The 24,698-nt window shown below is 37.1% G+C and overlaps 1 protein-coding gene across 4 annotated transcripts in view; it reads right to left on the minus strand.

Annotated features, from left to right (window-relative positions):
- The window catches only part of LOC131037289 (guanylyl cyclase 1), a 244,855-nt gene that overhangs the window by 16,774 nt on the left and 203,383 nt on the right, over positions 1–24,698 (minus strand). For all 4 annotated transcript variants that reach the window (XM_057969391.2, XM_057969374.2, XM_057969368.2 and 1 more), the window contains one exon: positions 22,703–22,778. In XM_057969391.2, coding sequence (XP_057825374.1) covers positions 22,703–22,778 — 76 coding nt within the window. The remainder of the gene's footprint in view (positions 1–22,702; positions 22,779–24,698) is intronic.

Genomic DNA, 24,698 nt, shown 5'->3' on the forward strand with positions numbered 1-24,698 from the left:
TGTACTCATATGTCTCAAGATTGTTCCTACTCAAGCCATCTCTTAGACACATTTGTAAATGTTATTCAAATTTATGTTCAAGTCTGAAGTTGTATAATTTTGTTATTCTTTTATTGATATTTACTGTTGCTTCTTATGTTACAAGTTGCTGGAGATAACATTATTTTATTTCTATGCATCTACAACATTTCATATGACATATACTTATAAGCAATGCCCACCAATCAAGGCATGCCTTGACCGGACATGTCTCTTGACATGCCCGATCAAGACATGTCTTGATCAGTGCACAAGCACCGCTTCATTAGAGTGTTATGCCGATAACTATCAGGTCACGTCATTTAATATAATCAATCGATTAACAAATCGGGTCACGTCAAATAATATAATCAACCGATTAACAAATCGGTCACGTCAAATGCTATTGATATAACAACTGATAACAGATCGGTATAATGCGAGATAAATATGATAACTATTATAGTTATCATATGATAACATCAATCGATGCTATCATATGATAGCTATGATAGTTATCATAAGTCCGGTCTGTTCTTATTACAATCACAGCATGTGTAATATGATCATAGCATGATCGATTATGTTTGATAATGATGTCCAAATGTCAAACTGTGCAATCCGATGGTTTGGATAGTGAATGCATATAAAGATGATTATAACAAGTTTATTTATTTAATCATGAGGCCTACCATTTAGCTTGTAGTTATATCAATAAGGTAGATGATTGAATGAGAGATAAATGAAGTCTCTCATTCAATCATTTATCTTACCGAAGCTACTAAGTTTCAACACTCCCTCTTAGCTAGGGAAGATAACTGGAGACCTATGTAAACATTGAAATAAGCATCATATTTCTCATAATAGGATGTATTACACGACCTCGTAATACAAAGGATCATATCACATATGCTCGTGACATGATGCATCACATAATGAGTGACACAGGAATATATCACATCATCTCGTGATATAGATATCACATAACACATGATAACAGTATCGCATAACACGCGATACCTTGGATATAAAATACTTGAGAATGTTGAATTCCCTTATATCCAAGTTATGGTATGTGCACTGACATTACGTCACATAATGTCTACCATAACATATCATGGCACATCCATGAGTCAGAGTGATATCAAGTCAGCATGATATCAACATTACAAGATCGTCACCTTATAAAGTTTAATACAAGTGTTCATTGACTAAAAGATCGTCGCCTTTTAGAAATGTACACAAGGGGTGGAGCCCATTAAGTCATAAAACGACAAAAGAAGTTTACACATTAAACATCTCATATATTAGTACAGATTACAAAACTAATTATAACTCAATCATACCAAGACCTTTTCTGAAGTGTTCAACTTTCACTCTGGATAGGGGCTTGGTCAGTATGTCTGCTGTCTGGTCTCTTGTACTGATATACTGCAACTGAATCACATTCATATCCACCATATCTCTCACATAGTGATAAGGAATCTCAATGTGTTTGGATCTATCATGAAATACAGGGTTCACGGAGTGTTTTATACACTCTGATTGTCACAATGAATTATAGTAGGCTTCATTGGTTCTCCGAATAATCCCACAAGTAGCTTCCGTAGCCATACAACTTCTCGTGTAGCCATGGAAGCTGCGATATATTCGGCCTCTGTAGACCTCTGAGCTACTGAAGACTGTTTCCTGCTAATCCAAGATATCATGGCTGAACCCAAGTTGAAGCAGCACCCTGGGGTGCTTTTCCTATCAGTCACACTTCCAGCCCAATCTGAATTAGTGAACCTGTGAAGATTCAAACCAATATTCTCATACTTGAGTCCATAGTTAAGAGTGCCTTGAAGGTATCTCATTATATGTTTTACTGCCATAAGATGAATCTCCTTAGGTTCACACATGAGTTAACTCAAAGCATTTACTTGGTTAACAAATATCAAGTCTAGTATTGACCAGGTACATTAATGATCCAATCATCTGTCTGTAGAGAGTAGAATCTACCAATGGGGAATCTGCTACTGCCTCCTTCAGTTTGTGAAGATTAGTTTCCATGGGAGAAGTCATGGGTTTGCAGTTCATCATACCAAATCTCTTCAATATGTCTAAGGTGTATTTTCCTTGATTAAGTATAATGCTGTTAGAGTTTTGCCAAACTTCCAATCCAAGGAAGTAATGTAGAAGGCCTAAATCCTTCATATCAAACTCCTTTTCAAGGTCTTTCTTACATTGACCAATAAGGTGATCTTCTCCTGTAATCAGAAGATCATCAACATATAATCTCAATATCAGCATGTCACTTTTGACTTTCTTGAAGTAAAGATTCGGATCTGCATCATTCTTTGAGAATCCCAATCTCAGCAGATAGCTGTCAATTCTTTCCTACCAAGCCCTGGGAGCCTGTTTTAGACCATATAGAGCTTTCTTTAATCTGCACACGTGTCTCTGCATTATGGATCTCAAACCCTTCTGGTTGTTCTAAGTAGACTTCCTCCTCAATTTTACCATTCAAGAAAGCAGTTTTCACATCCATTTGATGGACTTTCCAACCTTTGGCTGCTGCAATGGCCAGTACTGTTCTGACAGAGGTGTATCTAGCAATTGGAGCAAATGTCTCATCATGGTCTATTCCTTCTTTCTGTGAGAACCCCCGGGCAACAAATCTGGCTTTATGTTTCTCTATGCTACCATCTGCAGCATGTTTGATTTTGAATAGCCACTTGGATGAGACAACGGATTTCCCTTTTGGCCTAGGAACAATTTCGCACACATCATTGTTGAGGATGGATTTATATTCTTCCGACATGGCATCTTTCCAAACTTGATGTTTAAGAACTTCTAGTACACTAGAATGTTTTGATTTGGAGAGATCGTTCATTAGGGCTACATAGCTAGTGAATCTTCGGGGCCTCTTACTTTCTCTAAAAGTCCCTGAAGGAGATGCAAAGTCCCTTGCATCTTCCATTGTTTTGTGAACCCATAGAGGTCTTTTCTTAGAGATTTCTTGGGGAGGAATTTGTACTTCATTTTCTTTTGAACACTCCCTTTGAATCTCAGGAGTGGAATCTCTAAGAAAATGAACTCCCTCTTAATCCCAGCTTCTTTACAAAATTCCCTAAAAATGTTTGAGGTGTATTCCCTCCCATTATCAGTCCTTAGGGTTTTTATTTTCCTTCTGAAAGAGTTTTCAGAGAGAGATTTGAATTCCTTAAATCTCTTGAACATCTCTTCAGATTCTTTACGTTTAAGTAAGTAGATCCAGGTCTTCCTAGAGAAGTCATCAATGAACATTACATAATAAAGGAACCCCCCTAATGATGGTACAGACATTGGCCCACATAGGTCAGAGTGAACTAGTTCTAAAACATTGCTTGTTTTCCTAGAACTATTCTGAAAGGAACTCTTAGTATTTTTGCCTAGGGCACACCCCTTACATGTACCAGAATGGTATTGTTTTAACTTAGGCAAACCAATTACTAATTTTTCCATTGAACATAAAGCACGAAAGTTTAAATGACCTAATCTTCTATGCCAAATTTCATTAGAATCTGCAATCTCATGAAGTAGGGCTAGGTTAGATTTAGTACATACCTCGTACAAATAGCCTTTTCTATGTCCTAGGGTTGTAGCCTTCTTGATGGAAGAGTTTTGTAGCCATACTAGAACTTTACCATTCATGAATGTTATTCTGTACCCATCATCTTCAAGTGTAGATATGGAGATTAAGTTCCTCCTGATGCCAGGAATGAACAGAACTTCGGTGAGTTGAAGAGACATGCCTATCTTCAGCTTAATGGTGCAGGTACCGACGCCTTTCACTGGATGTGTAGAGTCATCACTAATGGTTACTTCTTCATCAGTTTCTTCTAACATGGAATCCAATAATTCTCTATACCTAGTGATGTGTCTTGAAGACCCACTGTCAATGATCCAGGTGTTAGATTTATTGGATACTTGATTGGAGAGGGCAGAGTAGAATACATGCTTCTCGGAGTCATATTCTTCCCTTTTAACTTTTGCAAATGTAGCTTGTTGTTTGATTCTATCCGGACATCTTGCTGCATAGTGTCCATATTGATCACACCTAAAGCACTGAATGTGAGAGTTGTCTTTCTTCGATGACCTTTTCTCATGTCGGTTCTTTCTCTTCTTGAAATGTTTCTTCTTGTTTTTCTTGTTGGAGTTGATATTTAGAACATGGAGATCTTCATCTATGTTCTTTTGTTTGATCCCCTTCTTATTTAGCCTTGACTCCTCTAGAAGACAATCTGCTCTTAGCCTATCAAATTTCGGATATTTAGCCCTTGCACTAATGCCTTGGACGAATGTTTCCCATGTACTAGGCAACCCATCTAAAGCAATGAGCATTAGCTCTTTGCTCTTGATCTCATATCCAAGCGTTGCCAGTTCATCCCTTAGGGTTGATATCTGCATAAAGTATGCATTGATTGACTCTCCTTTGTTCATACTTATATGATTTATTTCCCTTTTTAGAGCTAGGGTTCTACTTGCGTTTTTTATCTCAAATGCACTTTCGAGTGCTTTGAACATATGGTAGGCAGTCTCATGCTTTGTTATTATTGGCATAATGTGATTTCTCACTCCATCGACTATGATCTTCATGGCTTTTTCATTTCCCTCAATCCTTGTTGATTTGTCAGGTTCATTCTCTAGTTCTTTGGATTCAACTCTTACGAATGATTCAACTTTATTTTCTTTTAGAATCATCTTAATTTTGACCTTCCATGCTGAGAAATTATCACCTCCTTCAAGTCTGTCCTCAAATCTGACAGCATTAGCCATGGAAAATATGATGTTTATATCTTCGATTTGAACTTCTCAAATTTGAATGCCTTAGGTTCAATCAGCATGGCTCTGATACCATGTAAATGTTATTCAAATTTATGTTCATGTCTAAAGTTGTATAATTTTGTTATTCTTTTACTGATATTTACTGTTGCTTCTTAAGTTACAGGTTGCTGGAGATAACATTATTTTATTTCTATGCATCTACAGCATTTCATATGACATATACTTATAAGCAATGCCCACCGATCAAGGCATGCCTTGATCGAACATGTCTCTTGAAATGCCCGATCAAGGCATGCCTTGACCGGACATGTCTCTTGACATGCCCGATCAAGACATGTCTTGATCGGTGCACAAGCACCGCTTCATTAGAGTGTTATGCCGATAACTATCGGGTCACGTCATTTAATATAATCAACCGATTAACAAATCAGCTCACGTCAAATAATATAATCAACCAATTAACAAATCGGTCATGTCAAATGCTATTGATATAACAACCGATAACAGATTGGTATAATGCGAGATAAATATGATAACTATTATAGTTATCATATGATAACATCAATCGATGCTATCATATGATAGCTATAATAGTTATCATAAGTCCGGTCTGTTCTTATTACAATCACAACATGTGTAATATGATCATAGCATGATCGATTATGTTTGATAATGATGTCCAAATGTCAAACTGTGCAATCCGATGTTTTGGATAGTGAATGCATATAAAGATGATTATAACAAGTTTATTTATTTAATCATGAGGTCTACCATTTAGCTTGTAGTTATATCGATAAGGTAGATGATTGAATGAGAGATAAATGAAGTCTCTCATTCAATCATTTATCTTACCGAAGCAACTAAGTTTCAAATATCATTAATCACAAAAAAAACAAAATACATGATTTTAGCAGCAGTAAGAAAACAAAGTCCTTATGGCCTCTATGACCTCTTGAGATCTACTCAGCTGCTCAGAAGAGAACAAATCCTCATTTATACACATCATGTACTCATATGTCTCAAGATTGTTCCTACTCAAGCCATCTCTTAGACACGTTACAATATTATGCATATCCTTGTTTTTCAGAATCGCCTCTATGTCAAAAGCATCAACAACTAGACCATTGAATGCTTCGGACTTAAGTCTCTTTAGGGCCTTCACAGTTGAGTCCTGAAGATGGGGGGCAACCAGATGCCTGATAGCCTTTTCGACTACCTTGTAGTCCGCGCCAGAATGTAGACAAAGCTCTCAAAGGAGCTCAACATTGTACACATGGCCATGGCCTAGACGATCATCCCTAAGATCTTCCTTACCCCTTCCTTTGCCTAGTCCCCATCCAGAGAAAATATCTCCTTCAATTGTGCTTCCACCGATGCCTGACTATAGTCACATTCACATTCCAGAATAATCATTGTATTTATCTCCTTAGACACTAACCCCGCCATTCTCTACACCAAAATGTTTCGCCTTCGTCTACATGCTCAACTTTATATCGAAAGGTAATGTTGGCAACATCCATGAAGAATGTCACTTCAACCCAATAATCTAGAACAAATTGGGCATTGTGATTTGAACAGATCCCCCAAACATCTACTTACATACCACTTGTGCAATCGTATCCTGATGAGGGTGTTCTCAAAACTACCTTCTTCAGAGAACATCAAAAGCAGCATTTGTAAACATGACGCCGTAACTAAGCCTTAAACCAGTCCAAGACATGATATCATTTGAAATGATAACATCATTTGCTTGATCAATGACATGATTAGATAGGAAATCTACCTCCTAATTTGCTTCACAAAAAACATGTTTTATCAAGAAATCTATTCCTTCTAGGATCTCCCAAATGCCGTTCACCCAAATTCTAGATTTCCAGCTTGGGGCATTTCCAAAGCTAACCGCCCGAATCACATTTAGGGAGTCTCCTTCAATATCAATATTGAGGAGATTCTGCTCCTTACGTAATTTTAGGCTGCCAAGGAGGGCCGCAAATTCGGCATCATTGTTGGTGCCATCAGGAAGCTTAACGAAACCTCCCCATATAAGATCACTGGTGTCGCTTCTCACAATGAAACCAGCTCCAGATGGTCCAAGATTTCCCTTGGAGGCACCATCAAAGTTTAGATACAAATGGCCCTTTGGCAGGAGCCACCAACTCCTTGTTATAGATATATTCATGTTGGATATATTATAGTTAGAATAAATGGTTTCAACTAGCACCCAAATTAGGAGCAATATTACTACTTTGTTGAGATTTTAATTTTGTTTGTTTGTGTGGTTTGTTTCCTAGATAGCCAGCTTGTCTCCCTCTCATAAACCTATTTAATTAGAACATTTACATTGACAATAGATCACTTGTTTGTGGCCTTGTTTTGCTGAAATTCTATTTCTCTATTATTGTATTGAAAGTGTGGATAACGTTCCGCCTGATCCAATCTCCTATCCTTCTAGAAATAAGTGCGGAGACCTAATCAAAATCAGGTGTATGTCTTTGCAACCAAGCATGAGGATTCATCAAATGATTCATAAGATAATGGCAACCTTTAGAAAATCAAAGCTCCCATGTCTTCATCATCCACCAACTTTTTGGTAGCAAACAATCAATCACTTAGATCCTTCGAAACCAAGAAGTATTATGAGATAAATCCACCTACTGCAACTTAGAAAAACAGTAGTAGGTTCTTCAAATACAAAGATTGACTAGCCTCCACAATCTGGTATTTAGCTTTTAGATTCTCCCAAAGAGTGGCAGCATCAATGACATTTCATGCTTCTGTAATCAGCAAGATGACAAACATTTTCAAAATCATTTGACCCTCCTGTCATAGTCTTTTGGAACATGATCTTATCTTTCCTCCATTCAAGATCGTGATACTCAGAAATAGTGAATATCTTATGACTTTGTAGGTAAATTGGATTTATACTAACTACAACTTAGCAAAATTTCATTAAAAAACCCTCCCTCCTGGCCAAAAGATTTTATATTAGATTAGCCCACATCCAAAGAAAACATGCAACAAAGTGGTATATTATACCATGGTGAAGGATGCTCAAGAAGATGAAATGACAAATCAATGGAAGGCTAGCCTATGCAATCAAGAAAACTTGTGCAGGCTGGTGAGCAAGTGATTTTTTCTTTTATCTCTATTGTCTTGCATATATTTTAACCTTGCACGTATGATGAGGCCAAGGGACAACCTGAACTAGAGGATGCCATGAAGGTCCGATTTCAGGCCTTGATGTAGAATACGAGTTGGTATTGTTTAATTTACCTCAAGGGAAGAAGACCATTAGTTGCAGATGGATGAGTTGCAAACGGATGTGTAAGATCAATTGTAAACCACGTGGTCCTTTTGATAAGACAAAAGATAGGCTTGTCACAAAAGGATATGCACAATAAGGGCTAGACCATAGTTCGCAAACTTAGACTCGGAGAGTACTCGGCAAAAAGCTCAGCAAAAACTCGGCAACATATTTGTTTTGCAAAATTTAATTACAAAATGTATTCAATTAAAAATTGACGTCTTGAAAGAGAAAAGCATGGTTTTATAGCAAAACAATGTGTGAAAAATGCATTTTGACTAGCGTTTTACTCACATTGGCATTTTTACCTATGTTTTTCTTGCGTTCATAAAAACTCAAGAGTTAAACTCGTAAAAAATTCACCCAGAAAAAAAATAGGGAGTACTCGAAATCTCGGAGAGTAGTTGCAGAGTTTGCAAAATATGGGCTAGATTATGTTGAACTCTTATCCAATGCACAACGTAAGTGAGAAGCAAAACATTATGAGTTAAAGGTGAAAGATGGAATCACATTTGTCAGATCACACAAACAATCCATGAAGTCAACATCCTAGTACTTTGATTCAAGAACATCCAAACACTACATTCCACAATGACTGGTGCATCTTTTACAGAGGCTAAAAATAGAAGTGAATATGTCAATTTAGGAGATCAGTGGACTCATTTTGTGAAAGGGTGTGATGATGTCCACATCTCATTAAACAATGTTGTCTATACATTCAAGAATGCTCAATATGTTCCTGACATGAACAAGAGCTTTCTATTGGTGATGCCTACTCTTTCTATCAACTTTCAACTCACCAAATGTATGGTAAAAAGTCTCCACTACGACAAATTAATTATGGTTGGTATTGGCACGAAGCAATTGTACAAGCTTGTTGATCCCAATTGTTCAAGAGCCGCATGCACTAGCATCATACTTTGGCATGATTGCCATGAGCACTTGAATTGTCAACATTTGTCTGTACTAAGAAAGTCTAATATGATGAATGGGATTCCATCCATACGGGACTGTCAAGATGTGTGTATAGAATGCCAAATGAGAGAATAAGGTTAATGCCCATTTGATATCAATGAAGCATGAAAGAGCAAAGTAGCCTTGGACCTAATTTATGCTGATTTATGTGGTCCAAAGGAAACACCCACTATGTCTAAAGCCATGTTTTTCTTGCTGAAATTTAGTGACTTTTTCTAGAAAGATGTGAGTTTAATTCTTTAAAAAGAAGTGTGAATGTGGACTCTGAATGTTTCTCTCATTTTTATGCATTCAGAGTCATGGTTGAAAAGCAAGTAGATGGACCTATCAAGTCAATAAAACAGAAAATGGAGAGGAGTTTGCCTCCAATCACTTCAAAGAATTTTGCAAGAGAATGGTATACATTGATAGTATACTACTCCATACACTCCACAACAAAATAGAGCTGTGGAATACTAGGATAGTAATGGATATGGTGATAACTGATAAGCATGATGCAGAGCTGGAAAGTGCCATATCAGTGCTTGGGGAAAGTTGTGAACACAATTGTTTACATCCTTAACTGGAGGCCTCGTGAGGCATTGTAGAATATCACAAAGGCATCCATTGTTATGTTTCTTGTGTATTTTCGGTTGTGTTGATTTTGCACTAATTCCTAGGCAAAATAGGTGTAAATGGTTTACGTTCATTGGCTATAGTGAGCAGTCAGAGGCATACAGAATCCAGATTACTTGGTGTCTCTACAAATACGACTGTGATTAGTAGAGATGTGATTGTACATGAGATGTATTTCTTCTCAAGCAATAGTAAATCTACAAGTCATCTTATATGGGAAATAGTTATTGATAAATATGATGTGAAAATCGAAGGATTGAAACAAAGCATAGAGATGAGAACATCCAAGGGGTGGAGTTCTGACAGTGGCAATCAAAACCCAAAGGAAAGCCAACATAGTACCAAAATGGAATTTAATAGTGTATGATGTATGGGAGTATGAAGAAATGGATGACATACAGGGTGGCACTGCAGCCTTCAGAGAAAGCTCTCTAAGACTAAAGCTACCATATAGTCTTCTCCACCTTGATATGCACCACTCAACATGCTTTTAAAACACCACATCTTGTTTCTGAGAAATATAAGCTTCCTCATTAGTCATTGTGGATCTCATAACATAAGTTAAAGCCTTATAGGGACTACTTTTTCACCTATAATATATGTTAGAATTCAACTTTTTTTGTGGGAAAGAATTGATAAAGATGCCTTCAATTTTGTTTTAGGGATTTTTAAGTCCATGTTTTATCATCATTATTATATGTTGAATAGTATGCTGAATAGACCTTGTAAAATTACCGTTTCTATGTTGCATATTGGCATGTAATAGTTTGTAATATTTTAAGCATCGCATTAGCTCTTAAGTATTTGAAACAGTTCATCACATGTGATTAGTAGGTGATCTGCATGCCCTTGTTTGTGCATAGATACACCATCTTCCAGTTAATGCAAATCAGAGTAGAATTTCTTAATTTCATTCTGCACATTTTTGTCTCTATTCTCTCTTTGACTTCTATGTTGTCTATTGACATGTAATAGTTTGTAATATTCTAAATTTTAATACATTGCATCAGCTCTATTTGAAATAGTCCATCACATGTGACTGGTAGGTGATCTGCATGCACTTGTTTGTGCATGGATATATCATCTTCCAGGTAATGTAAACCAGAAGAGAATTTCTTCATTTCATTCTGCATAATTTTGTCTCTATTCTCTCATTGATCTATGCCCTTAAAAATCCTGTAGGAACAATGTGGCAGGAATTGTGCTCCTTTTCAAGCCAAAAAATATTAGAAGGGAAAGGCCTGGCGGTTACTTATTCTAGCTGGAGTTCAGATGATTTCATTCTTGTAGATTTAAGATCAGAGTTGTAATCCTTTAGTTGTCCTATTGTGTCCTGCTAATTGTTTTTGTGTTAAGGTGTTTCCATGAGGATTTTCTGTTTGTTGTTGCATGTAGTTGGATAGCATTTAGAACTGTTTTTTCATGATTGGCTCATCTTTCACACGAATATAAAACCCATAACAATTCCCTTGTAGTCAGGCTATCAAGTCCATTGGCTATGGTGGGTTTCCTTGGTACAGTTAAGATATTATCTACTGAGGATTGATATTTCTGCACTGATCATGATTTAGTCAAGTTTTCCAAAGGTTTATATAGTTGCAATTTCCTAATAAATGATGAATTTTAGCCAAGGAGAAGAGTTCAACAGATGGACAATAGAAAGTTCCACATTATAAACAAAATGTATAGAACAGATGGATTAGAGATTTACATTGTAGAACTAGATATAATACTATGTATGATTTACAATACAAGATAAGGTGCTTTGATTGGTAGAAATTTGTAGACAACAATTAGGACACTAGTAAGTATTAGCTAGAACAAACTCATCTTATTATCATGGATCTAATGTGTTGAGAGATCCAAAAGACTCAGTGGCAATATCTGTTTTCTTAGACATTTGTTAAGGTGGGATTACCACAGTGAGTATTTTGGATAACTCTTGGCACATATCTGATACATGTTGAGGCTAGAATGCGCTGCCTTAAAAAGTTATGTTTTTCTTATGACTAAAATATATATAAGAATGTCAACCTTCAATGCTCCCATGCATCCACACACCCCCCTCACAAATCCAAGTTAGTGTGGGGTGTAAAATATGCTTCTTGACATGAAACATTAAATATAAATTTGATCTTATACTAAGCTACCGCTTCAGGCACAGATATGGGTATGGGTACAAGGACAGATTCGAGAGTACGGCAAAATCTTTTTTTCCTTGGGTATGGGTCGGGTACGTCTGTACATATATAGATATATTATAATATTATATGTATGAATTTTAAAAAAATTAAAATTAATAAAAAAATAAAATACCTATTTTAGTATAGTCTACATTGTAATTTTTGTGCCCTAGATCAGTAATCAGTTTTATGTCCTTTAATTATGCCCTAGTTTGTTAATCAGATTTGTAACATTTAGTAAATCATAATTTAGTAAACTCAGAAATGAAGGAAGTAAACAAGTGACAAACACACATACCCTAGGAAAACCTCCAAGGAGGAAAAACCCAGCATTAAAGACCCACAGGTCAGATTATATATTCTCCCTTAAAATCACAACTACAATACTTAGCTTCCTTGTCAGATCTGATCCCTTTTGTATGACAGATCTGCACTTCTAAGTTCTTCAAGTCTGCACCAAAACAGCCTATATCCTCTTGGACAATTTCACACAAGTCCTGCCAAGTTCGCACCCTCCTTGTAAATTCGCACCTTTTATGCAGAGCTAATTCGCTTGACTTGATTGAAATGTCTTTGCAAGATATCTTTATTTATATATGTCTTTAGCCTTTATTAATTCAAGTCGGCCTCCTTCCTTGTTGGCACCAATATATTTATTGTGGCGTGGGTATTTAGGATGGCGTGAAGTATAGGGCTGGGCTTAGACTTGGGTCACATTACCCTTTAGGATAGGGCCCAATCCTAAATGGGTTCAGATGGTGCCTTAAGGCAATCCGAACCCATATATAGACCTAGTTACAAATAACACTCCCTCTTAACTAGGGAAGAAGAGAATACATAATCTGAACCTTTAGAATTCCATCTAGCACACAAGCATAGAATTACATCTTCCACCTAGCACACAAGCATAGAAAGTGTAATACACAAGTGGGTCTTTACATAATTACAATTATCCATCTAGCACACAAGCATAGATTGGACACAATTCATTCTTGCACACAAGCAAAGAATGATTAAAGTGCTGCAGATAGAGTCACTGAGGTTGGAGCTCCCTCTCAATCAGGGTTTCGTTTTCCACAACTCCAAGTCTGTCTCTAAAGTACTCAAACTTCACTCTGGATAAAGGTTTGGTAAGGATGTCCGCAACCTGTTCATCCGTGCTAATGTACTTTAGGTGAATGGCGCCTATTTGCACCATATCCCGAATGTAGTGATAATGCGTTTTCACATGTTTGGACCGGTCATGGAATACAAGATTTACTGACATCTTTATACAGCTTTGATTATCACAATGAATGGTGGTAGGACCACTAGTTTGACCAATAAATCCAACGAGGAGTTTGCGAAGCCACACTGCTTCTCTGGATGCAACAGATGCTGCAATGTACTCAGCTTCTGCGGTGCTCAATGCTACGGAAGATTGCTTTCTACATGCCCAAGAGATCACTACAAAACCCAAGTTGAAGCAGATACCCAAAGTACTTTTCCTGTCCTTGAAACTTCCTGCCCAATCTGAATCTGAATAGCCTTCCAGGAAGATTGAAGTGTTAAGTGAATACTTCAGCCCATAACCAATAGTGCCACGTAGGTATCTTAGGATGTGCTTGGCAGCCGCTAGGTATCTTGGCCTTCCAGGATGTGCTTGGCAGCCACCAAGTGAACAAATTTAGGCAAGCTCATGAACTGACTGAGGGCATTCACAACATAACAGATATCTGGCCTTGTATTGACTAAATACATCAATGATCCAATCAGTTGCCTGTACTCAGATGGATTTGCAAAATCAGAGTTAGCTGCTGAAACACTTAACTTCTTTAAGTTAGATTCCATAGGAGTATGCATGGGTTTACAATCCATCATTCTAAATCTTTTCAAGATATCAATAGTATATTTTCCTTGACTTAGAAAAATTTCATTGGATTTTTGCCATACTTCTAACCCTAGGAAGTAATGCATTAGACCTAAATCCTTCATTTCAAATTATGAGGCTAATTCTTTCTTACATCTTATAATTAATTTATTTTCACCGATGAGAAATAAATCATCCACATACAAAACCAAAATAAGCATATCATCATTATAAACCAGAGTTACCCGGGGACGCGTCCCCGACCTGAAAACCCCCGTCCCCGTCCCGGGGACGTTTCAGGGACTTGGGGACGGCCAGGGGACGTTTCCCCCCGACCCCAAAATGGCCTGCTTTTTGAGGGGACGTCCCCGAAACGGGGGGACGCCTGCCCTAGTTCTAGGGGACGTCCGTACGTCTCGGGGACGGCTGGGATGTCCTCAATCCGTCCCTGGGACGCCCAGACGTCCCCCATATTTAAGGCCTTTAAAAAATATTAAAAAATTGAAATTTTCAATTTTTTAAAATTTTTTTCTAATATTGGCCTTTTATTTATTCAAATTGTTATTATACTTTGCTTTTTTGTATTTAGTTTCTGTTTTACTGAGTACTATTTTGATTTTCATATTGTAATTGACAATGCAACTATATGGCAGCAGTGTAGCCTTTGGGCATTTTGACATTTTGTATGTTATTTCTTTAAAGTTTAATATCTATTATGATATGCATATTGACAATGTGAATGAACTGAAATTCTGATTTATGAATGCATAATTCTATATTGATATTGTCTATTGAGTATTAACAATGTTGTATGTTCAGAATTTACATCCTAAAATGTTTTCAACTTTTCATAGTATCATACACACACTATATCCATGTTTTCATATGAATATATAATGTATATATGCATGCTTTATCCATGTTTTCATATGAACATTTAGAATTTTGAAATTTTCCTATATATTTTAAATTTTTCCTATATTTTATATAGCCGTCCCCTTTGCCGTTCCCTGCCGTCCGCAAATTTGGCAAAAAAATTTGCCGTCCCGGAAACCCGTCCCGCCGTCCCCTGCCGTCCCTGTCCTGGAAACTCGGGGTAACTTTGTTATAAACCTTTAGGTAAATGTTAGCATCAACATCATTCTTACGAAACCCTAAGCTTAGTAATTACTTATCAATTCTTTCATACCAAGCCCGAGGAGCCTGTTTGAGCCCATATAAGGCTTTCTTCAACCTGCAAACGTGAGAATCTCTTTTATGGATTACACAACCTTCTGGTTGCTCAATATAGACTTCCTCCTCAATAACACCATTGAGGAAGGTTGTCTTAACCTCCATTTGATGCAGCTCCCAACCTTTGGCTGCAGCAATAGCTATCATAGATCTAATAGAAGTATATCTAGCAACAGGAGCAAAAGTTTCTTCATAATCTATTCCTTCCTTTTGAGAAAAACTACGAGCTACAAACCTAGCTTTGTATTTTTCAATACTACAATCAACATTATGCTTAATTTTAAACAACCATTTAGAGGAAACAACAGACTTACCTTTGGGTCTGGGTACAATGTCCCAGACATCATTCTTGATGATAGACCCATACTCTTCATCCATGGCTAATTTCCAAGCATGATGGGACATGGCTTCTTCAACATTGTGAGGTTCAGACTCAATGATATTACACATCACAGAAATGTAGTTGGCGTGATTTTGGAATCTCTTGCTATCTCTAAAGGTTCCTCTGGGAGCAACAAATCCTTCAGCATCTTGGATCGTGTTTCTAACCCAAAGTGGTCTCTTCTTGCAGACCACAATATCCTGAGGTATATCGGTAGAGTTCATGGGTTCTATTGGGTCATTCTGAACTTCCTAATCCAGAAGGTCAGTAGGCTCCTCCTGTATCTCAGGGTTAGCATCAACTATTGAATCTTGATTTTCAATCACCATATCATTATTGTTAGATAATGAACCTTTAGATCTTTTGAAAGCAATATCTTCTTCAAAAGTTACATCTCTACTTACCTCAACATACCTTTGACCTGAAATGTAGATCCTGAAGGCTTTGGAAGATTCGTTGTATCCCACTAAGATGCCTTTCTTTCCAGAAGGATCCAACTTGGTTCGTTTTTCTTTAGGCACATGAACATACACCGGGCTCCCGAATATCCTTAGGTGGCTGATGTCAGGTTTGATTCCTGTAAAGGCTTCTTCAGGAGTCACATCCTTTAGGGTACGATGAGGACATCTATTCTGAATATAAATTGCAGTTTTGGATGCTTCCGCCCATAGAAAAGGTTGCAAGTCTTGATCATGGATCATGGCTCTTGCAGCTTCAACAATGGTCCTGTTCTTTCTTTCAGCAACTCCATTTTGCTGAGGATTGTAGGGAACACAAAACTCCCTCTTAATTCCTGCTCTAACACAAAAGTCATAGAAACTACCTAAGGTGTATTCACCTCCATTGTCAGACCTTAAACATTTAATTTGATTTCCTGTAGTATTTTCAACTAAGGCTTTGAATTCTTTAAATCTGTTTAGGACTTCTTCAAACTCTTTAGATTTAAGAAAGTAGATCCATGTTTTTCTAGAGAAATCATCTATGAAGATAACATAATACAGGAAACCACTAGGAGATGCTACAGACATAGGACCACATAAATTTGAATGAATAAGTTCTAACTTTTCTTTAGCCCTACTATCGCTTTTATGAAAAGGATTCTTTACATTCTTACCCATTGCACAACCTTTACAAGCATCATCATGAGATAAACTAAGTTTAGGCATACCTTTAACCATTTTACCGAGAGTGGGAAGGGCTTGAAAGTGTAGATGTTCAAGTCTTCTATGCCATAGCTCGCATGATTCAAGGGTCTCATGAAAGAGAGCTTGAATTGGATTAGTTGCAAGCTTATATAAACTATCACATCTATTTCCAATAACACGAGCAGTTTTGAAATTAGATTTCTTAGACCAAGCGAGTACTTTCCCTCCAGAAAATGCTATTTGCAAACCCTTATCTTCTAAGGCAGAAATGGAAATAATATTTCTTTTAATACCAGGAAAAAAGAGAATATCACAGAGTTGTAAGGAAATACCAGAATCTAGTTTTAAAGAGGTGGTACCAGAACCTTTTACCGAGTATCGAGAATCATCACCGATTACCACATGAAGGTTGGTGTCCTTTTCAATCAGATCTGAGAGATGCTCATGAAAACCTGAGATGTGTCTGGAGCAAAGTTCCCAAACTCGCCGCGAGTCAGGCGAGTCGAGCCAAGCTCGGCAAGTTTTGCTGACTCGGGACTCGGACTCGGCGAGTTTTGACCATAACTCGCCGAGTCCAAGCTCCAAGACTCGGCCACGACAGGTCAATGTTTTGACCTGTTTGACAAGTTAGTCTCTCCGCCAGGATTCATATATGGAATATAACATTTAAGTATAAGAAAGATTTCTTATACTTTAAGTTATATTCCATATATATTGTCAGGATGTTTGAGAGTGATTTCGGACCTCCATGAGTTACAATGCAAAATCTAGTTTTTGGAGGGTCCTTCAAATTTCCAGACTTAGTCAAATTTCAGGCCATTTAAGGACCAGGATGACATTCCAGACTTTTAAGGCAAGTTCACTCTGACCTTGATGTAAGGGACACGACCTAGGAGGACACTATACATTCAACCAAGGTTTGATTTAGCAACTTGAAGCGTGACCAAATAGTACACAAAAACCCTAGGAATGATCTAAATAACCCCTAATCACTCAACTGACCTAACCTCCTTCACTCCACCTTGAGGACATCCACCCGATTTGATGACCTTTGAGAAACTCAATCCCTTCAATGCAAAGGCTAAGACACTAAAACAACCAACAACAAAACTAAAAGAGCTAACCCTGGACAGCAAAAAGTGGGGGTCTTCATTTGCAATGGGGCGATGTGTGAGTACCTCACAACAAGGATGTTTCTTAAAATTTTGAAAAAAGGGGGTGAGTTGGGGACATTTCCTACCTGTCCCCACATCCCAAAAAATCCCCCTATGGGGCACAAGGTTATTTTTGGCAAGGGACATGTCTCTGAGGAGCATATTTTCAAACACTTCTGGCCTCACAATTCCCCCTTCCATCCAACATATATATAGCCTAAAAATTAAGAGGTCCAAGAAAGACCAAGGTGAACTATAGTCCCAAGGTAAAACCTAAGTTCAACAAGCACACTATTTAATGCTACCATACACATGCAATCCTTACAATTTCTAAGTGAAGATGTTCTTGATGTCTCATGTTGGTGCTCCCAAAATTTCAATTTGGCCAAAGAAAATACTAAACAGAAGCCCCAAACAAGTAGATACTCTACCAACATGCCTTTCATGGCATTACAAGCTAGCACACATTATAATTGAGCTTTATTCAATAATGGGTGCATGAAACAAGTTTTAAATTGTTAAAAATCTCTTAATTTCAAGGTTTTTTTTATTTTGCCGAGTCATAGCCGAGTCACGAGTCGAGTCGACCTTGCCGAGTCCGAGCCGAGTCCGAGTCTGGGAACTTTGGTTTGGAGGCACCACTGTCAAGTATCCACATATTACTGTCCGTAGGAACATTGTTGGATAGAGCAGAGATGAGAAGATAATCCTCACTTTGTTCGGCAACTTCATTTAAATTGGCTTCCCTTTCCTTTGGATCATTCTGACAATCTCTAGCATAGTGACCATACTTATCACATCTGAAGCAACGGATGTGAGAGGAATCTCTTGACTTCTTCCTTGGATCATAGGAGGAGGATCTAAAATCTTTGCTTCTTTTTTCTTTCTTCCAATGTCCACCTTTCCTAGATTTAGCTAAGAGAACATGATTATCTTTGTGAGAGTTCTTGAGTTTTCCTCTTACCTCAATTTGAGATTCCTCTTCGATGCAATCAAATTGAAGACGCTCAAAGTTAGGACGATCGGCTCTTCCACCAATGCTACGAATGAATGGTTCCCATTCATTAGGTAGACCATTTAATGCAATCATAACAAGATCTTTATCCGAGATTTGGCAATCAAGAGTACTTAGCTTGTCCTTTAGTTCATTGATCTTCATGAAATAGGCTATGATTGAGTCTTCTTCTTTCATTTTCATGTGAAGAAGCTGTTGTCTTAGAGCAAGAGCCCTGCTGAGGTTGTTGACTTCATACATCCCTTCCAAGTGTTTGATCATTTCCCTAGCAGATGCAAACTTTGATATGACAGTGACAAGATGATTCTTGACGGATTCAATTATGATCTTCCTAGCCTTGAGGGAGTCTTTCTTGAACTGTTTCAGCTCTTCAGCATCTTCTGGAGGGGACAGCCCTTCTTCTTCTACGAATTTCAGCAGATCATTCTCTTCAAGGATCAATAGAATACGGGCTTTCCAAGCAGCAAAATCAAGGGCTCCATCAAGTCTATCTTCAGCCCTCAAACCTGACATTTTAATCTGAAAACAATAGCAGCTATATGCACCAAATGATTTACTAAAATCTGAAGTTAGTGACACCTTAGCTCTAATACCATGTAATTTTTGTGCCCTAGATCAGTAATCAGTTTTATGTCCTTTAATTATGCCCTAGTTTGTTAATCAGATTTGTAACATTTTAGTAAATCATAATTTAGTAAACTCAGAAATGAAGGAAGTAAACAAGTGACGAACACACATACCCTGGGAAAACCTCCAAGGAGGAAAAACCCAGCATTAAAGACCCACAGGTCAGATTATATATTCTCCCTTAAAATCACAACTACAATACTTAGCTTCCTTGTCAGATTTGATCCCTTTTGTATGACAGATCTGCACTTCTAAGTTCTTCAAGTCTGCACCAAAACAGCCTATGTCCTCTTGGACAATTTCGCACAAGTCTGGCCAAGTTCGCACCCTCCTTGTAAATTCGCACCTTTTATGCAGAGCTAATTCGCTTGACTTGATTGAAATGTCTTTGCAAGATATCTTTATTTATATATGTCTTTAGCCTTTATTAATTCAAGTCGGACTCCTTCCTTGTTGGCGCCAATATATTTATTGTGCCGTGGGTATTTAGGATGGCATGAAGTATATGGCTGGGCTTAGACTTGGGTCACGTTACCCTTTAGGATAGGGCCCAGTCCTAAATGGGTTCGGATGTTGCCTTAAGGCAATCCGAACCCATATATAGACCTAGTTACAAACAACATACATACACCCGTATACCTAAACAAAGACAAAGAAAAATGCCATCGCAAACCCATATACCTAAACAAAGCCAGAGAAAAAATGTCATTGCAAATGGAAACAAAAATGAATCGTCTACACTTGCAATCTACACTCCTGCACAAAGATCAGAAATGCAAAGAGGAAAGGGCACAAAGATTTCCAGTGATAAAAAACGGAAACCGAAAGGCACCAAAATTTTCAACAACTATCACAAAGAGTTCAAACCCATGACGCACCCAGGTTGGACCAGGCTTGGACCCAAACCCGTCTTGAACTCGGCCTCGCACCCTAACCCTATGCCAAGATTCCGATATCTTAGATATTATATTTATATATTAGCAAACTAGGATGTGAGAAGAAATTTGAATATTTATTCCCTCTTTTGCTTCAAATAATTCTTGCTTAGATATCCTTCAAGAAGGTACACTAATCTTTTCATTACTATTATCAGAAATATTATTTTTCTTTTTGAGATGTCCATTTAAAATTTAGGGATATCGCCAAAATTTTATTAGGGGCAACCTGTAGCTAACAAATGTTTCCAAGGTTGGTTTAAGTTCAACGTTTTGTTTGCTAAACTATGAAGTCTGAACCAAAACATCTATAGACTTTAAGAGTTTTGTAAGCCTGACGCTTAGAAAGCTCTATATAATTCATCATATAATCACATCCATGAAATGTTCCATATTATAATTCAATCATGATTTTGTACTAGAAAAATGAATGATTAATGCCATTGAAGGATACTGAATAAGCTAAAGTGGCTTTTTTTAGGTCTTGACCTAGTGAGCACCCTTATTTGGAATATGAGATCCCCTTTGTTGGCACACTGGAATTTTTAACTACTCTCATAGTGGGATCAAAACACATATAAAGCATTCCTAAAACAAGGACTAATGCTAACAATCTTCATGGTGAAACTGATCATTCAACTGACTCTAAAACAACTTATGCTAAGCAAATGTGTAAACTTTGTGATACTAGTGAAGTCGATGATGAAATTTTTAACATGCCCAGCCTTTAATAATGCAAGAAGTAGTATCACCTAGTTGACCTTTTAGCTTGTAGGAATCAAAGTGTCCTGGGTAGCTTCATTTCCACCATGCTCAAATATAGGAATGATTTTATAAAAGTATATGCACTCAATTATATTTCCTACATAGTATTCTTTTTCTTCCTCTTGTCATAGGAAGCTTCTTAATCAAACACTCGTGACCAAGCAGAAATAAGAACTTAAAAAAACAAGAAGGGTTGCAACATCATCTCAAGGATGCCACTTCATAAATGTGCATTATGAAGGGTTAAAGGACATGGAAGATGGGGAAAACAACATTAGCAATAACAATAAAAAACTGATGAATGACATACTTTGCAGCCAAAGAACAACCAAAATTAGAATGCATATTGCGAAAGTACCTTTGCCAGGTCCTATGGGCTAATTTAATCTAAAGGACGTTAAAAGTTGTATAAATATTGTATATGGTTTGTATTTATAACTTGCAACTTCTTGTAATCTGACATTGTGACGAAGATCAAGAGTAAACTGGGCCTTTTCAATTACCAACACCCTTCTAAGCAACAGAGATTCTGAATTCCAAAGGAGGTAAAGTAGATTATTTACATGAAAGAAAGAAAGAAATTATACCAATGTCCAGGAATTACCAAAGCATATCAGTGTCAAAAGTACAACTAACAATAGTAGAAACAAATTGAGTAACTATGTCTCCTGCCTAGGGAAGCAATGAGTTCTTAGCAATATGGTAAGCCCTTGAGTGAAACCAAAATCTAAAAGATACAATCAATAAATTAAAATTGTGTTCAATTGAAAGAAATCACAAAGTGCATAAAAACCAGGGTTGCAAACTTCTTGACATCATCAACAAGAAGAGTTGTCAATACTAAATGGATTTTGTTATTTGCTACATAGCTAGGAATTGCTAGATGCTGATACAAAGTTGCTTCTAGCTACATTTATAAGCCACGGGATGGGTACTTCTTCTTGGTCAAGCAGTTTTTTTAAACAGTCCTTATACTAAGCAATCCAATTATGTCTTAACAGCAAATTAACAGTGAATTATTAGGTTTGTTATTCCCATTTGACAAGTTATGTTCTATGATCCATAAGTTATTTACTAACAGCCCAACAATGACACTTTTAGAAGTATTACAAACAATTTGACACACAAAAATGCTATTCTGGTTACAAGCATGTGATCTGTTACTCTAATGTTCACAATTGTAAGCACCAATCAACACATATATCAGTAAAAAGGGTTTCCAAATATTGATGGCGTGCCACTATATTATAAATGAAACAATAAAGTTAAATAAATAAATTTGGTGTTTTCAGCCATAATTATGATTTCTATACTGATTACAGAAACAAAATAGATGAGTAATCCAACAAAAAAAGGCAACAATGTTCTATGATCCATATGCTGCTTTCTAACAACCTAACAATAACACTTTTAATAGTAGAACAAACAATTTAACAGTTACAAAAATGCAACTCTGGGTACAAGCATGCACTTTGTCACTCTAACGCTCACAATTTTTAGCACCAAGCAACATATAGATCAATAAAAAGGGTTTCCAAACATATCTGGTGTGCCACTATATTATTAATAAAAATTAAAGTTGAAAAAATGAATTGGTGTTATCAACCATCATTATGATTTCTATACTGACTATAGAAACAAAATAGATGAGCAATCTAACAAAAAAAGGAAACTAACAAAGCTGGTAAGTTACCAAAAGAATATCTTCATCTGTGCCAAATGATTTCCGTGCTTCGTCCAAGCACCCCAAAGATATCCTTTCACATTCTCTGTTAGAGACTTAAACAAAAGATTTACTTAAGCAATGCTGTTGAGTGTTTTCCCAGGCATTTATAAATATTAAAAAAATTCACTTTCCAATAACAATCATAACATCGATTAAACCTCAATGCTTTTACCAAACATATTATGATATGGTACGGGAAAACATATAAACACATCCATTGCAGAATATTTAAAATCAAATAGCATAGGACGAACTACGGAGCCTTGAATCAGATATATGCATTGTGAAAATAAAGGAAGAAGAGATTTCAAACTCTGGACAATACACAATGAGCCATTTTTGTGTAAGGGTGCATGGAAGTTAGAAAGTTAAACCTAAAAAGAAATGATAGCTTCTACATCCAAAAATTATTTTAAAAAAAATTAAGATTTGAATTGAGTCCACTCAATTTGGGAAGAAATTATTTTCCAGTAGGTCCCATCCATGTAAGACCCTTATTTGCTAGAAGTTAAAACTACTGAAAATTCTCTCCAATGACGAGCCACTAAAGCATGATGATAACATAATTTTAGCAGTAAATAACTTTACACTAATGATTAGAACAAAAGCAGGAGGATAAGGGTGAGTCCATATAAATTTATCTCTAACCATATGAATCCAACTCTTCTAAATCCCTGGTATGCCTACACTTGCTTTACATTATCACCTGCTATCATCTTTAAAGGATAATCCAAGGAAATTCCTATTGATTCTGCGAGATATCAAGAATATGAAGATGTAAATCCTTCTAAGTATGATTACCAGATCGTTCAAAATCTGATCCCCCAAGCACACAATTTACAACTGGCCTTACTCATGTAATCCTTGGATCTTTGTATGACCCTCTTGAGATCTAGTGCCTAAATAGGTTCTATAAGGTATACAAATTTGACAAGCACAAGGTTCTACTGAGGTGGGGAGGAAATGAATCAGTATAAGATAACTTTTATTTTTTATACCTAACAACCTGTTGTGACCATTTCACACATCGCCCCATTGAAATGGGGACCCCCTCTTTTTTGCTCGGTTTTGCCTGTTTTTCTCTCTGCTTTTAGGGTTTTGGGTAAGTGAGTGGGTCATCTGGACTAGGGCTAAGCCTTAGGGTTTCCTTTTTTGATATTTTCAAGCCGAAGTCCAGTCAAATTTTGAAAGTTTATTGAGCATTCTCGCATGGATTGCAATTTTGAAATAGGACGAGTCTGTCAAGATGTCAGGTGTGTTTGTCTAGGTCCAGTCAGGATTTTGAAAGCAAGTTCAAATTTTGCCTAAGTGTTAGTGATGGAATTGTGCAATTTTGTCCTAGTGAATTTTGACCAAATTTTGGAAAGTTTGATAATTGACCCCTGGCCTTGGAGATGATCTAATTATGCCTTGTGAAGTGACTGAAAGCCTAAATTCTTGATATTTTGGCCTATGGAGGTAAAATCACTCCTGTCCTTCAGTCAAGGACCAGGGTGAAATTGGTATTTTATGCATCTTGGTTATTGACTTGTTTCATTTGTCTTGTGCAGGGTCGCCAGGAGATGCAATCGAGCATAAATTGAAGGTTTTGAAGATTTTTTGAGACTCAAAATGGCAAATTTTTAAGTTTAAGGCCAAATCGCTCGTGTCCCTCTCCCAGGGACCAGGGCGAAATAGCTTACTTAGGGCATTTTTGGCCTTACTTGATCAAATTGAAGTGTCAAGGACGCAATAAGGGATGAAATCAACATGGTGGACAATAAGGGATGAAATCAACATGGTGGAGCACCAAGACTTAGTCGTTTGCAATGAAAAGTTGAGTTTTGACCTCAAGGACAAAAATCGCTCCTGTCCCTCACTGAAGGACCAGAGCTTGTTTCTCGAAGTTGCACTGTCCTTGCAGGGCCAAGACAATTTTTTGACTAGAAGAGATCAAGGAGGGCACGTTTTGTTTATCGAATAT

Source organism: Cryptomeria japonica, chromosome 6, assembly GCF_030272615.1.
Source record: "Cryptomeria japonica chromosome 6, Sugi_1.0, whole genome shotgun sequence".
In the NCBI taxonomy this organism is placed as follows: domain Eukaryota; kingdom Viridiplantae; phylum Streptophyta; class Pinopsida; order Cupressales; family Cupressaceae; genus Cryptomeria; species Cryptomeria japonica.